Raw genomic sequence first — 15,591 nt, 5'->3', positions numbered from 1 at the left:
GGAAGAGAGAATGTCGGGGGGGGGGTGTAGGGTTCTTAATTATGCTGGCTGCTTTTCTGAGGCAGGGGAAGTGTAGACAGAGTCAATGGATGGGAGGCTGGTTTGCACGATGGATTGAGCTACATTCACAACCTTCTGTAGTTTCTTGCGGTCTTGGGCAGAGCAGGAGCTTTTGTAACTATAATGTCAGTATGGGGGGACCAAGACAGGTTGTTGGTGATCTGGACACCTAAAAACCTGAAACTCTCGACCCTTTCTACTTCATCCCCGTTGATGTAGACAGGGGCATGTTCTCCTTTATACTTCTTGAAGTCGATGACAACCTCCTTCATTTTGTTGACGTTGAGGGAGAGATTATTGCTGCTGTACCAGTTCACCAGATTCTCTACCTCATTCCTGTACTCTGTTTCATCATTGTTTGAGATTCTACCTACCATGGTGGTGTCATCAGCAAACTTGAAAATCGAGTTGGAGGCAAATTTGGCAGCACAGTGACAGGTGTCACAGTCATCAGCCTCAAGTACAAAGTGGATGGGAAGCTCTTCAACCTGAGGAGACTTCAAGCTATTACCAAAGTGAAAGAGACTGTTTTGAGAGATTTCCTCTTTGCCAATGACTGCGCCTTGTATGCTGGCTCAGAGCCAGAGATGCAAATCAGTATGGACAAATTTTCCATGGCTTGTGACAACTTTGGACTCACCATCAACATTAAACAGACCGAAGTCATGCACCAGCCTGCTCCTCATGCACTGTACACAGAACTCATAATCACAATCAAAGGGCAGAAACTACAGGCAGTTCACTTACCTTGGCAGCACCCTCTCCCAAGCAGCGACTATTGACACAGAAATTAACTGCAGAATAGCAAAGGCATGTTCTACTTTCAGTAGACTGCGCTCCACTGTATGGGAACGTCAAGGAATCAGCCCAGCAACAAAACTGAAGGTCTACAGTGCTGTGGTACTCACTACCCTCCTGTATGCCTGTGAAACGTGGACTGTGAATCAAAGGCATGCAAGACAGCTCAATCATTTCCACGTGACTTGTCTTCGCAGAATATTACACATCCGATGGCAAGACAAAGCACCAGACACTGAAGTTCTCTCTAGAGCAAATCTACCATCAGTCCACACACTGTTGTTGAGAGTACAGACCCGGTGGGCAGGTCATGTCATCTGTATGCCAGACGAGCGCGTACTCTCTGCTGGAACTTTCTGCTGGAAGATGCTCGCATGGAGGGCAGAAGAAATGTTTCAAAGACACAGTCAAGGCCTCCCTGAAGTCGCTTGACATTGACACGACCACCTGGGAAACACTGGCACAAAACCGCCTTACCTGGCACTGCCTCCACAAAGGCTGTCAAGCTCACTCAGCAAGGTGCATTGCTAAGGCACAACTTAAGCACAAACTGCGCAAGTCCACAGCCACCAGCGCAACAATTATAGTGTCTACACAAGTCTGTCCAATACATGCCAGGACATTCCGTGCCCGAATTGGCCTGATCAGCCATCCTCAGACACACCACAGCCAACTTCAAAATGACTAATGGTGTTGAGGTCCTCATCGATGACGATGGACGAACAATAACAGTATAAGGAGTATAGCAGGGGGCTGAGAACACAGCACTGTGCGGCACCGGTGTTGAGGATGATCGTGGAGGAGGTGTTGTTTATCCTTACTGATTGTGGTCTGTGACTTAGGAAGTTCAGGATCCAGTCCCAGAGGGTGGTGCCGAGGTCCAATCCACGGAGTTTGGAGATGAGTTTTGTGAGAATGTTAGTGTTGAAGATTGAGCTGTAGTCAATAAGTAGGAGTCTGACAAAGGTGTCTTCCACCTTCTTCCGTCGGGAAAAAGATAAAAGTCTGAGGTCACATACCAACCGACTCAAGAACAGCTTCTTCCCTGCTGCTGTCAGACTTTTGAATGGACCTACCTTGCATTAAGTTTATCTTTCTCTACACTCCCTCCTTTTCTTCTCCATGCGTATAGCGCGCAAGAAATAATACTTTTCATTGTACACTAATATATGTGACAATAATAAACCAAATCAAATCAAAATGTGACTCCAGAGCCACAGCAATGTTGTTCCCTATTATGGGCATAGTAAGAAGTCTCACAACACCAGGTTAAAGTCCAACAGGTTTATTTGGAATCACGAGCTTCCGGAGCGCTGCTCCTTCATCAGGTGAGTGATAGGAGGGAGGAAGGAGCAGGGCTCCGAAAGCTCGTGATTCCAAATAAACCTGGTGTCGTGATACTTCTTACTGTGCCCACCCCAGGCCAATGCCGGCATCTCCATATTATATCCGAGCCAGCCACTCCATTCACGGACAATCAGGAGTGGACAACACATTTTGTAATATCCCGCTCGTGGATAAAAATAACATTATGAACTCAGGACATTGCTCAGAAAGTTTACAGAATGTGCCTGGGTTGATCGAACAGGGCAAAGTTCCAATTATGTTTTGAGGGTTTTGTCCTGCCAGTGACGGTGCCACTCAAACACTCTGTGGAGGGCAGACCTGGAAATCCCCACTCCAGCTCCATGAGCTTCCTTCTGTAAATGATGTCACACGAACTGCCCAGTAAACCAGCCAGTTCTCTTCAGTCTTTACCACGAACAAGCTGCCAGATGCAGACATTTACACATTTACATGCAGGGGCACATTAGGAAGCTGGAGCGGGACGCGTGCAAACTCTGCTGGCAGCCTGATAGTGTTCAAACAAGATCGGTGGAAGTGGGAAGCAATGCAAATGTTTGCCTTGGGCTAATATCCTCATTGAATCGCTTCACACACTCAACACAAAACCAGGGGGAACTTTCCAAACAGTGATCAGAGCGGAGCGAACTCCACGCAGATCTAAACGTGAATGTATCGCCAGCTCCAGAGAGGGTGCGGAGGAGATTCATCAGGAAGCTGCCTGAGCTGGAGTGTTCCAGCTATGAACACAGGCTGCGGCTGTTCTCCTTGGAGTAGAGAAGACTGGGAATGGGAGAGGGAGGTGTACAATCAGGGTCAGGGATAGGGTAGATAGAAAGAAACATTTCCCTCAGCAGAGGGGTCAATAACCAGGGGACAGGAGGTTTGGAGGGGATTTGAGGAATTATTTTTTCACCCAGGGGATGGTGGGAATTTGGAACTCACTGCCTGAAAGGGCAATAGAGACAGGAACCCTCACAGCCTCAGACTTTTGTATCTTTTTCCCAACAGGAGAAGGTGGAAGAGAGAATGTCCGGGGTGCGTGAGGCCTTTGATTATACTGGTTGCTTTTCCAAGGCAGTGGCAAGTGTAGACAGAGTCAATGGATGGGAGGCTGGTTTGTGTGATAGACTGGGCTTTGTTCATGACCCTTTGTAGTTTCATGCAGCCTTGGGCAGAGCAGGAGTCATACCAAGCTGTGATACAACCAGGAAGAATGCTTTCTATGGTGCATCTGTAAAAGTTGGCGAGAGTCATAGCTGACATGCCAAATTTCCTTCGTCTTCTGAGAAGGTAGAGGCATTGGTGGGGCTTTCTTAACTATAGTGTCAGCATGGGGGGACCAGGACAGGTTGTTGGTGATCTGGACACCTAGAAACTTTAAGCTCTCTCCCTTTCTACTTCATCCCTGTTGATGTAGACAGGGGCATGTTCCCCTTTACACTCCCTGAAGTCAATGACTATCTCCTTTGTTTTGTTGACATTGAGGGAGAGATTATTGTTGCTGCACTAGTTCACCAGATTCTCTCTCTCATTCCTGTACTCTGTCTCGTCGTTGTTTGAGATCCGACTCACTACGGTGGTGTCATCAGCCAACTTGAAAATCGAATTGGAGGGGAATTTGGCCGCACAGTCACAGGTGTATAAGGAGTATAGTGAGGGGGCTGAGAGCACAGCCTTGTGGGGCACCGGTGTTGACGATGATCGTGGAGGAGGTGTTGTTGCCAATCCTTATTGATTGTGGTCTGTGATTCTATAAACACGTACCCCCGCCCTTTCATATCCAAATTAGCCCAACATCCACGGGATTACCCTATCTACAGAGTAGAGACACAAGAGTCTTGGTGACACCAGTGGGGACGGGGCATATGACAGGGGAATATTCCAGCCATTTACACTGCTTCCCCCCACAGACACTGCCACATCTCCTGCGTTTCTCCACCGTTTTCTGTTTCAGATTTCAGCATCCGCAGGATTTTGCATTTACAGGAGCTCATTAACATATCGTTATTATAAAGAGATTTGTTGTCCATATTCTCTACAATACAGCAGTGACTAACTATAAAAACTAACTTTGATAGTTATAACCTGCTTTGGGTCAGAGATACCAGAGAAATAAACTAAATGAATCAATCACAAATATTCCAAAGCTCAGTTGGATTGACCGTGCTAAATTACCCCCCGGTGTCCAAAAACGTTATGGGGATTAGTGGGGTTACAGGGATAGGGTCTGGGTAAAATGTTCACTTCGAGAGTCGGTGCAGACTCGATGGGCCGAGTGGCCTCCTTCTGCATTGCAAAAATCCTCTGAATAAGTTTCTTTATCCTATTGTTCTTTTCAGCATTTATGCAAAGACAATTTGCATTTATATAGCACATTTAGGGAAACATCCCAGTGTACCTTACAGAGTGGGGGTAACAAACGGGTCAAGGTTTGGTCAAATCAGTACCTCCACCAAAGGCAGCCACGCCATCAGATCCCTGATCTGGGGATCTGCTCGCGAAATCTCTCCACCTCTTTCCCTCCGACTGTACACTGCTCCCTACAAAGCTCCCATTAACCAATCAGCCAGGAGCCGTGACTATCTGTCAGATCGGGGCTGTTGGTAAAATGCTTTCCCAGGTTAAAGGGAGAGGAGCAGAATGTCCCCAGGACCCCTCACTCCCACTGTTGGGAGACTCACAGCCTGCTGCAGAATCTCAGGCGAGCGCTCACACACACACACACACACACGCACAGAAGGTCCATCAATCTCAAAGCATTGTGCAGTCAGCAACAGGAACTTTTATTGTGAGACTTCCCAGAACAGAAAATGACATTGACATCACCTGGAAACAATTAAATATCGGCTTTTAATTTTATATGCTGCCAGAATCTCTGTGAAACAACAGAAAGGACACACATCAGTATTTACTAACAGTGGAGAGAAGCATAGAAACTAGTCCTATCTGCTCCGAGCAGGAACTGGGAGCAGGAGGAGGCTATTCAGTCCTTCAAGCCTGTTCCACCAATCATTTTGGTCATGGCTGATCATCAAATTCAATATCCTTATTCCCCCCCCTTCCTCCCATGTCCCTCAATCCCTTTAGCCCCAAGAGCTGTATCTAGTTTCTTCTTCAAATCACACAACATTTTGGCCTCAACTACTTTCTGTGGGAGTGAATTCTACACATTCACCACCCTCTGGGTGAAGAAATTCCTCCTCATCTCAGTTCTAAAAGATTTACCCCTTATCCTCAAACTATCACCCCTTAGTTCTGGACTCCCCCAACAAGGGAACATTCTTTCTGAATCTACCCCGTGTATAACGCTGTTAGGATTTTACAAGTGAGAGATCTCCTCTCACCCTTCTAAACTCCAGTGAATATAATCTTATCCGACTTAGTAAATCCTCATATGACAGACCTGCCATCCCAGGAATCAATGTGATTGATTCATTTAGTTTATTTCTCTGGTATCTCTGACCCAAAGCAGGTTATAGCTACCAAAGTTAGTTTTTATGGTTAGTCACTGGTAAACCTTCGCTGGACTCCCTCTATAGCGAGGACATCCTTCCTCAGATAAGGACACCAAAACTGCACACAATACTCCAGGTGTGGCCTCACCAACACCCTATACAACTGCAACAAAACATCCCTATCACTATACCCAAATTTTCTTGCTATGAAGGCCAACATACCATTTGCCTTCTTTACTGCCTGCTGTACCTGCGCGCTTACTTTCAGTGACTGATGCACAATGACACTAAGGTCCTGTTGAGTATTCTCCCCTCTCAATTTACGCCAATTCAAGTAATCTGTCTTCCTATTATTGCTGCCAAAGTGGATTTCCTGACATTTATCCACATTATACTGCATCTGCCATGCAGATGGCCACACCCTCAGCTTGTCCAAATCACACTGAAGCATCTCTGCATCCTCCTCACAGCTCACCCTCCCACCCAACTCTATATCATCTACAAATTTGAAGATAATACATTTAGTTCCCTCTTCCAAATCATTAATATATAATGTGAACAATTGGGGCCCCAGCTGGAACCTCCTAGTCCCTGACTGTCAATCAGGAAAAGAACCCATTTATGCCAACTCTTTGCTTCCTATCTGCTAACCAGCTTTCCGTTCATCTCAAGACACTACCCGCATTCCCACGTGCTTTAACTTTACATGGTAGTCTGTTACGTGAGACCTTGTTGAGAGCTTTCCGAAAGTCTAAATAAACCACATCCACTGGTTCTCCTCGGTCAACTCTACCGCTAACAGCCTCAAAGAATTCCAGTAGATTCATCGTGCAAGATTTCCCTTCTGTAAATCCATTCTGACTTTGTCTGATTATACCACAGCCTGCCAAATGCTGAATTACAAAATCCTCGATAACAGAATCATCGAATTCCTACATTGCAGGCGGAGACCATTTGGCCCATCGAGTCTGGACCCACCACAATTCCAGCCAGGCCCTACCCCCGTAACCCCACATATTTACCCTGCTAAACCCCCTGACACTCGGATCAATTTAGCACGGTCAATCAAAATAACCCAAACATCTTTGGACTCTTGTAACTTCCCCAGTACTGACCTTACACTCACTGATCTGTAGTTCTCTGTTTTCTCTCGACATCCCTTTTTGAATTCAGGGTTTACACCAGCTACTCCACTCCATAGGGACTAGTTCAGAGTTGAAAGAATTTTCGTAAACAACCTCCAAAGAATCTACAATTTCGAAGGCCACTGGTTTCAGTAACAGAGAGGGAGCAGACACACTGGTTTCAGTAACAGAGAGCAGACACACAGGTTTCAGTAACAGAGAGAGAGCAGACACGCCGGTTTCAGTAACAGAGAGAGAGCAGACACACTGGTTTCAGTAACAGAGAGGGAGCAGACACACTGGTTTCAGTAACAGAGAGAGAGCAGACACACTGGTTTCAGTAACAGAGAGAGAGCAGACACACTGGTTTCAGTAACAGAGAGCAGACACACTGGTTTCAGTAACAGAGAGAGAGCAGACACACTGGTTTCAGTAACAGAGAGAGAGCAGACACACTGGTTTCAGTAACAGAGAGAGAGCAGACACACTGGTTTCAGTAACAGAGAGAGAGCAGACACACTGGTTTCAGTAACAGAGAGAGAGCAGACACACTGGTTTCAGTAACAGAGAGAGAGCAGACACACTGGTTTCAGTAACAGAGAGAGAGCAGACACACTAGTTTCAGTAACAGAGAGAGAGCAGACACACTGGTTTCAGTAACAGAGAGAGAGCAGACACACTGGTTTCAGTAACAGAGAGGGAGCAGACACACTAGTTTCAGTAACAGAGAGAGAGCAGACACACTGGTTTCAGTAACAGAGAGGGAGCAGACACACTGGTTTCAGTAACAGAGAGAGAGCAGACACACTGGTTTCAGTAACAGAGAGAGAGCAGACACGCTGGTTTCAGTAACAGAGAGGGAGCAGACACACTGGTTTCAGTAACAGAGAGAGAGCAGACACACTGGTTTCAGTAACAGAGAGGGAGCAGACACACTGGTTTCAGTAACAGAGAGAGAGCAGACACACTGGTTTCAGTAACAGAGAGCAGACACACTGGTTTCAGTAACAGAGAGAGAGCAGACACACTGGTTTCAGTAACAGAGAGAGAGCAGACACACTGGTTTCAGTAACAGAGAGAGAGTTTCTGATAAATTGTGAGCCAGTGGTTACCATCACTAGGAAGATCACTGGTGAGTTTTGGTTATAATGACTGTATGAACTAGCCTTGAGTGAAGCTGGGGAGATTATAGCAACAAGCGATCGATATGTCGATATCTAGATTCACCTGGATGCCCCAGCCGTCTCCGTACAAAATCAAACCAGATTGAGAGTCAGATCTGGACACGTACAAATTAGACCCAGGCACTGTGAGCAGGAATGTGATTGTGACCCCCGGCCCCCAGATAAATCTCACCGTACAGCCACTTGCAAACTGCTCGTTGTCACTGAGTTCCCATCTCTCTCCCAATTAACCCCACAGCAGCCGATGTGCTCCAGGATTTGGTTTCAGTGGTGTAACAGGAGATCCACATCGAGATTGGGAGTGATATCTCATTCATGAATTTATTCAGTTTGTTCCGTTTCTCCTGTATCTGTTGCTTAGTGGATGTCACACCCCAACCCTTCTTTAACCCTTACAGAACCAAGTCGAACAATGTCAACCCAAATCGTTCCAAATTCTCTTTTGTGTAATTTCGTCAAGAATCCTGATTTTTGAACACAACTACTTTATTTACTTCATTTTTTTTTATTAGTGGCACAAGTAGTTTAATTCATATTACACTCTCCCACACTGACACACGCACATTAATACCGCAGTGAAGTTACTGTGTAAATCTTCTTGTCGCCACACTCTGGCGCCTGTTAGGATACACTGACGGACAATTTAGCACGGCCACTGCACCTAATCAGCACCTCTTTCAGACTGTGGGAGGAAACTGGAGCACCCAGAGAAAACCCACGCAGACACAGGGAGAACGTGCATATTCTGCACAGACTGAATCGAACCCGGGTCCCTCGAGCTGTGAGGCAGCAGGGCTAACCCTCGTGCCACCATGCCGCCCCCGCACTGCCATTGTGCCACCCAACATCTAGTGTTGCAGCGTTCTGAAGGAATGGTCTTCAAAATGTTAAATATCATTATTATTGTCAATAGGATGCAAGAAATACAGTTTTCCATGTTTCAGATTAACAACTGCCATCTGCAATAAGCCATTGTTTAGGTATTTCAGTGAATACAATCTACATATACGTACGCACACACTCATTCACCCACACATATACACACACTAACGCAAAGACTCACATACTTATTTTGTCACACACACACACACACACACACACACACACACACACACACACACACACACACACACACACACACACACAATCACACTCGCACACTCTCTCACGCACACTCTCACACAACCTCACACTCACATGCACACACACACATCCTCACTCACTCACATACACACACACTCACACATACTCTCAAACACATTCACGTATGTACAAAATTAAAAATGCACTATAGAAACACACATACAGACACCTAACACAGAAATCTATGCAACGGCACTAACACAGACATAAATACAGAGATATACACAGAAACACTCACACACACGCACACTCACACTTACTCACACACACACATACCTAATACAGAAAGCTATGCAATGACACACACAGGCATAAGTACAGAGATACACACACACACACACACACACACAGCAATACACTAACACTGACACGCACACTGACACAGACACATATTCACACAAGCACAATCTGACAGGCATGCACACATACACAAACACACATAGAGATACACATATTGAAACACTCTCTCACACAAGCACTCACTGAAACACACACTCACATACACAGGCACAGCTCTCTCCCACATACAGGTACACACTCTCACACACGTACAGGGTCTGCAGAGAGTCGAGTTACTGTTCCCTCTGATAGTGCGGAAATCTGATCCCATCTGCAGCCCGTATTAGCATCAATGAAGCCACTGCCACAACATCTGGAACATCTGCCCAGAGCTAACAAGTTCATGCAAATAGGCATTCAGAAGCTCCTCTCCAAACAACATTAATAAAACCACGTCAACTTCATGGAGGTTTTATTCAGATTCAAGCAAAGTTGGAGGCAGCAGCAGTAAGAGGGAGAGACAGAGACAGAGGAGAGATAGTCAGTGAGACAGAGAGAGACAGAGGCACAGAGAGAGACATTGAGAGAGATAGAGACACAGAGAAAGACAGAGACAGAGACAGAGGGAGAGATAGAGTCAGTGAGACAGAGAGAGAGAGACAGACAGAGCCAGAGAAAGAGACAGGGACACAGAGAGACATCCGAGATACAGAGAGAGGGACACAGAGACAGTCAGAAACACAGACAGAGACAGAGAGAGAGAAATAGAGAGACAGAGAGAGACACACAGAGAGATACAGAGACAGTCAGAAACTGACAGAGACAGGCAGATAGAGAGAAATAGAGAGACAGAGAGAGGCACACACAGAGGCAGAGGGAACTGTGTAAGATTCCTATGAACACACTGGGGGCTTGAACTCACACAGAGTGTGGAAACGGGGGCGTTTTGATCGGGTCAAATACAGACGCGCTGAATCTAGTGCACAGACCTCTGCTGCTGTGTGTGTCCATAAAAGCTGATTTGGGTTTAACACAAGCGAACACTGTTGAAATATTACCCTTGCTGTATTGTGTGGGACTGACTGGATTTCTCGCTCCAATATCCAATGTTTGGCTTTGAACACATTTCAGACAGTGCCCAGGAGCAAGGCTGCCTTCTAACTGGGGGGAGAGTGCACAAACTTATCCTCTACAGGCTGGTGGCCGGAGAGGGTTAGACAACACACCGTTCGGCCCGACAGCTCCATACTAGCGCCTCTGCTCTACAAGGGTTTCTGCCATGGTTTGGTGCTATCTCTCGGCTGCTCACTGAATTGTTTCCCAGGGCCAGGTGAAGGTTCCCTTCCTGCAGAGAGTGCTGTCTGAGCCACAATATCCCCACCCCCAGGGTCTGTCCCCAACAAAGTGCGGAAGTGTGGGGACTTCCAAACTTCCAGGTGAAACTCTCTGGGAAGCAATCAAAGCAGTAACCCCCACCCCCCCCCTTAACCTCTGCCCCTTTCCCTCTCCCTCTCTCTCTCCCATTACCCTCCCCCCCCTTACCCTGTCTCCCACCCCCCCTCACCCTCTCCCTCCTCCCTGTCCCTAGATTCTCACAGAAACAGCTACAGGCTGTTTCCAACATTTCAGTAACAGATAAACTCTGAAATCCCAGCAGTTGCAAACGGTTAAAATCCAGCCCATTAGCGCAGCAAGGACACAGCAAGATCCCGCAAGCCCCTCTCAGCAATGCTGAGTCGAACTCACCTTTTGGGTTTTGTGGAGATGGATCCGCTCCTTGTCCTTTGCGCTCCTAAATGCATTTGTATACATTGGTCCAGGGAGCGAAATCCGGGGCGAAATCAGAATCCGGCAGTGAGACTGATACATCTGCAGAGTGCGAGTGAGAGGCGGCCCCCAGTCCAGGCAGCTTTAGCACTGAGTCCATACTGCAGGCTGCAGCTCTGAGCAAAATACTGACTGCATACCTCCCCCAGACACAACACACACACTCTCCCTCTGACACACACACTCCCTCTGAGAGAGACACACACACTCCCTCTGAGACACACACACTCACTCCCTCTCTGAGACACACACACTCTCCCTCTCCGAGAGACAGACACACTCCCTCTGAGAGACACACACACTCTCCCTCTGACAGACACACTCCCTCTCTGAGAGAGACACCCTCCCTCTGAGACACACACACACTCCCTCTCTGAGAGACCCACACACTCTCTCTCTGAGACACACACTCCCTCTGAGAGACACTCTCCCTCTCAGACACACACACTCTCCCTCTCCGAGAGACAGACACACTCCCTCTGAGAGACACACACACACTCCCTCTCTGAGAGACACACACTCACTCCCTCTCTGAGACACACACACTCCCTCTCAGACACACACACTCTCCCTCTCCGAGAGACAGACACACTCCCTCTGAGAGACACACACACTCTCCCTCTCCGAGAGACAGACACACTCCCTCTCTGAGAGACACACACTCTCTCTGAGAGACACCCTCCCTCTGAGACACACTCCCTCTGAGAGACAGACACACACACACACTCCCTCTCCGAGAGACACCCTCCCTCTCTGAGAGACACACACACACTCCCTCTCTGAGAGACACACACACTCCCTCTCTGAGACAGACACACACACACACTCCCTCTCTGAGAGACACACACACACACACTCCCTCTCTGAGAGACACACACACTCCCTCTCTGAGAGACACACACACACACTCCCTCTCTGAGAGACACAGATTCTCTCTGAGACACCACACTCTCAGACAGACACACACACTCTCTCAGATGGACACACACACACACACTCACTTTCTCTCGCTCAGAAACACACAGTATCTCTCTGTAATAGACACACACACAGATAGAAACACACTCTCTCCCACACACAGATAGACAGATTCTCTCACATATAGACTATGTCTCTCTCTGTCTCTCACACACACACACAGAAACGTATCTCCTACACAGACTCTCTCATACAGACTCCCTCTCTCACACATACACACCAGACACTCTCACACAAACAAAGGTATCTCCTACACACAGACCCTCACACAGTCTCTCTCTCACTCACTCACACACACACATAAAACACACACATACTCTCTCACATATACAGAGACAGACTCCCTCTTTCTCACACACACACACAGACAGACAGAGACTCTCTCTCACACACACACTCTCTCTCACGGTGAGTGTAAACTGTCTTTACTCCCGATGTGAAATGTGGAGGGCAGCTGCTGTAACTTTGCAAACGTGGTTTGTCAGGAGCCTTCCCCTGACTATCCGTCTTCCCAAAATGCAGAATCAGCCGCTCCCCCACCCCACTCACCTCCCCAAAATCTACCCCCACGCCCCCCCCCCCCCCTCCCCAGCAGCCAGGGAAAGGGGTTTCACCAGAATGTGTTACAATTCGCGGTGTTAGATTTCAGCGATTGCCCAGTGACAGCACAGCTCTGAGCCGCTGCAGTGTGGAAATTGTCTCACTTTCAGACCAGGTTCCACTCAAAAAAAAATAAAAACACAACAACAGCCTCCAGTCCGGCACAGAGAACTGTTTCTGATTATCAACATCAGAAAAAACATTTCCGTGGGAAGCTGGGATTGTTGAGCAGAAAAGGTTAAGAGGAGGTTTAATAGAGAACCAGGAAGAGTTTTGATGGAGTAAATCAGGAGAAAGTGGTTGCAGTGACAGGAGGGACACAGATTGAAGAGAATCAGGAAAAGAACCAGAGTGGGGCGGGGGGGTGAGTGAAAATAAAGTTCCAGGGAGACCTGTAATCTGAAAGGACAGTGGGAGCAGATTCAATAATAACTTCCAAAAAGGGAATTCCATAGTTAAGAGACAAAAATGCAACATGTGGGGAAAGGGCTTTTTTATGTATAGAATATTTGTTTATTAATGTCACAAGCAGGCTGACATTAACACTGCAACGAAGTTACTGTGAAAATCCCTTAGTCGCCACACTCCGGCGCCTGTTCGGGTACACTGAGGGAGAATTTAGCATGGGCAATCCACCTTAACCAGCACATCTTTCAGACTGAGGGAGAAAACTAGAGCACCTGGAGAAAACCCACACAGACATGGGGAGAACGTGCATACTCCACTGACAGTGACCCAAGCCGGGTATTGAACCCGAGTCCCTGGCTCAGTGAAGCAGCAGTGCTAACCCGCTGTGTGCCACCGTAGACAGGGGACTGGAGTTGATTGGAAAACTCTTTAAAAGAGCTAGTATATGCACAGTGGGCTGAATGTACTCTCCATGCTGTATTGTTCTCTGGGGTGAGAAAACAGAAAGATTTACATTTATATATCACTTTTCACATCACTGGATGTCTCTAAGCGCTGTACACTTAAAATGCATCAGTACTGTAATGTAGGGAAAACAGCAGTCAGTTTACACAAAGCAAGATCCCACAAACAGCACAGTGATAATGAGCAGATAGTCTGGTTTTGTGGTGTTGACTGAGGGATAGATATTGAGCAGGACACCAGGGAGAATTCCCCCACTCTTCTCCAGAATAGCACCATGAGATCTTACACATCCACCACAGCAGATAGAATCAACTTCAGTTTAACAGCTCACATCATAAACAGCACCTCCGACAGTGCGGCACTCCCTCAGCACTGACCTTCTGACAGTGCGGCACTCCCTCAGCACTGACCCTCTGACAGTGCGGCACTCCCTCAGCACTGACCCTCTGACAGTGCGGCACTCCCTCAGCACTGACCCTCTGACAGTGCGGCACTCCCTCAGCACTGACCCTCTGACAGTGCGGCACTCCCTCAGCACTGACCCTCTGACAGTGCGGCACTCCCTCAGCACTGACCCTCTGACAGTGCGGCACTCCCTCAGCACTGACCCTCTGACAGTGCGGCACTCCCTCAGCACTGACCCTCTGACAGTGCGGCACTCCCTCAGCACTGACCCTCTGACAGTGCGGCGCTCCCTCAGCACTGACCCTCTGACAGTGCGGCACTCCCTCAGCACTGACCCTCTGACAGTGCGGCGCTCCCTCAGCACTGACCCTCTGACAGTGCGGCGCTCCCTCAGCACTGACCCTCTGACAGTGCAGCGCTCCCTCAGCACTGACCCTCTGACAGTGCGGCACTCCCTCAGCACTGACCCTCTGACAGTGCGGCACTCCCTCAGCACTGACCCTCTGACAGTGCGGCACTCCCTCAGCACTGACCCTCTGACAGTGCGGCACTCCCTCAGCACTGACCCTCTGACAGTGCGGCACTCCCTCAGCACTGACCCTCTGACAGTGCGGCACTCCCTCAGCACTGACCCTCTGACAGTGCGGCACTCCCTCAGCACTGACCCTCTGACAGTGCGGCACTCCCTCAGCACTGACCCTCTGACAGTGCGGCACTCCCTCAGCACTGACCCACTGACAGTGTGGCACTCCCTCAGCACTGACCCACTGACAGTGTGGCACTCCCTCAGTACTGATTTGATTTTGATTTATTATTGTCACATGTATTATTATACAGTGAAAAGCATTGTTTCTTGTGCACTATACAGACAAAGCATACCATTCTTAGAGAAGGAAATGAGACAGTGCAGAATGTAGTGTTACAGTCATAGCTAGGGTGTAGAGAAAGATCAACTTTGTGCAAGGTAAGTCCATTCAAAAGTCTGAGCTACCAGCTTTCCAGTGAGCTTAGGCCCCACCCCTTCCCCCTACTGGCGAGAAATAGATTGTGCTCCATTTTTTGCACAGAGTGGAGTAAGATTACACTTTCAAACTTGTCCAAAAAATGGATCTGAAACTCTCCCATTTTCACACTCCTTTGGCATGCAAATAATGAAAAATCTCTTTAAGAATCTTGTCCACAATTTAGTTTTTAATGTTGAACTTTGGAAAGGAATTTCTGACTGATGAGAGGTCGGATTTGCTGCAGACCCCATGTCGATAGTTCCTCATCGGGTGAATTTTCATTATGTGCCCTCTACGATAAGGATATCACAAAGACAATCTCACTGTGCCAGTGTATAACTTTCTAAGATTCATAATCACAACCAGGGAAGAGTAATACTTTCCAGCCTCTCCCCATTCAGAAAAGATCCCACATGTCCATTTTCCCTACCAAAGCGAATCTTTTTTTGTTGTTCGTTTGTGGGACATGGGCATCGCCGGCTGGCCAGCATTTATTGCCAATCCCTAATTGCCC

At 47.7% G+C, this 15,591-nt stretch overlaps 1 protein-coding gene across 1 annotated transcript in view; it reads right to left on the bottom strand.

Moving 5' to 3' along the window:
- The window catches only part of col24a1 (collagen type XXIV alpha 1), a 317,299-nt gene extending 305,873 nt beyond the window's left edge, over nucleotides 1–11,426 (bottom strand). The window contains exon 1 of the mRNA XM_080195089.1: nucleotides 11,137–11,426. Within this exon, the coding sequence (XP_080051215.1) occupies nucleotides 11,137–11,192 (56 nt within the window). The 5' untranslated portion in view covers nucleotides 11,193–11,426. The remainder of the gene's footprint in view (nucleotides 1–11,136) is intronic.
- Nucleotides 11,427–15,591: the final 4,165 nt, after the last annotated feature.

The sequence above is a fragment of the Carcharhinus amblyrhynchos genome, chromosome 9 (assembly GCF_965287045.1).
Source record: "Carcharhinus amblyrhynchos chromosome 9, sCarAmb.v2.hapA, whole genome shotgun sequence".
Classification (NCBI taxonomy): Eukaryota; Metazoa; Chordata; class Chondrichthyes; order Carcharhiniformes; family Carcharhinidae; genus Carcharhinus; species Carcharhinus amblyrhynchos.
Note: the sequence above shows the minus strand (reverse complement) of the source record. Positions and strands in the feature narration are given on the sequence as shown.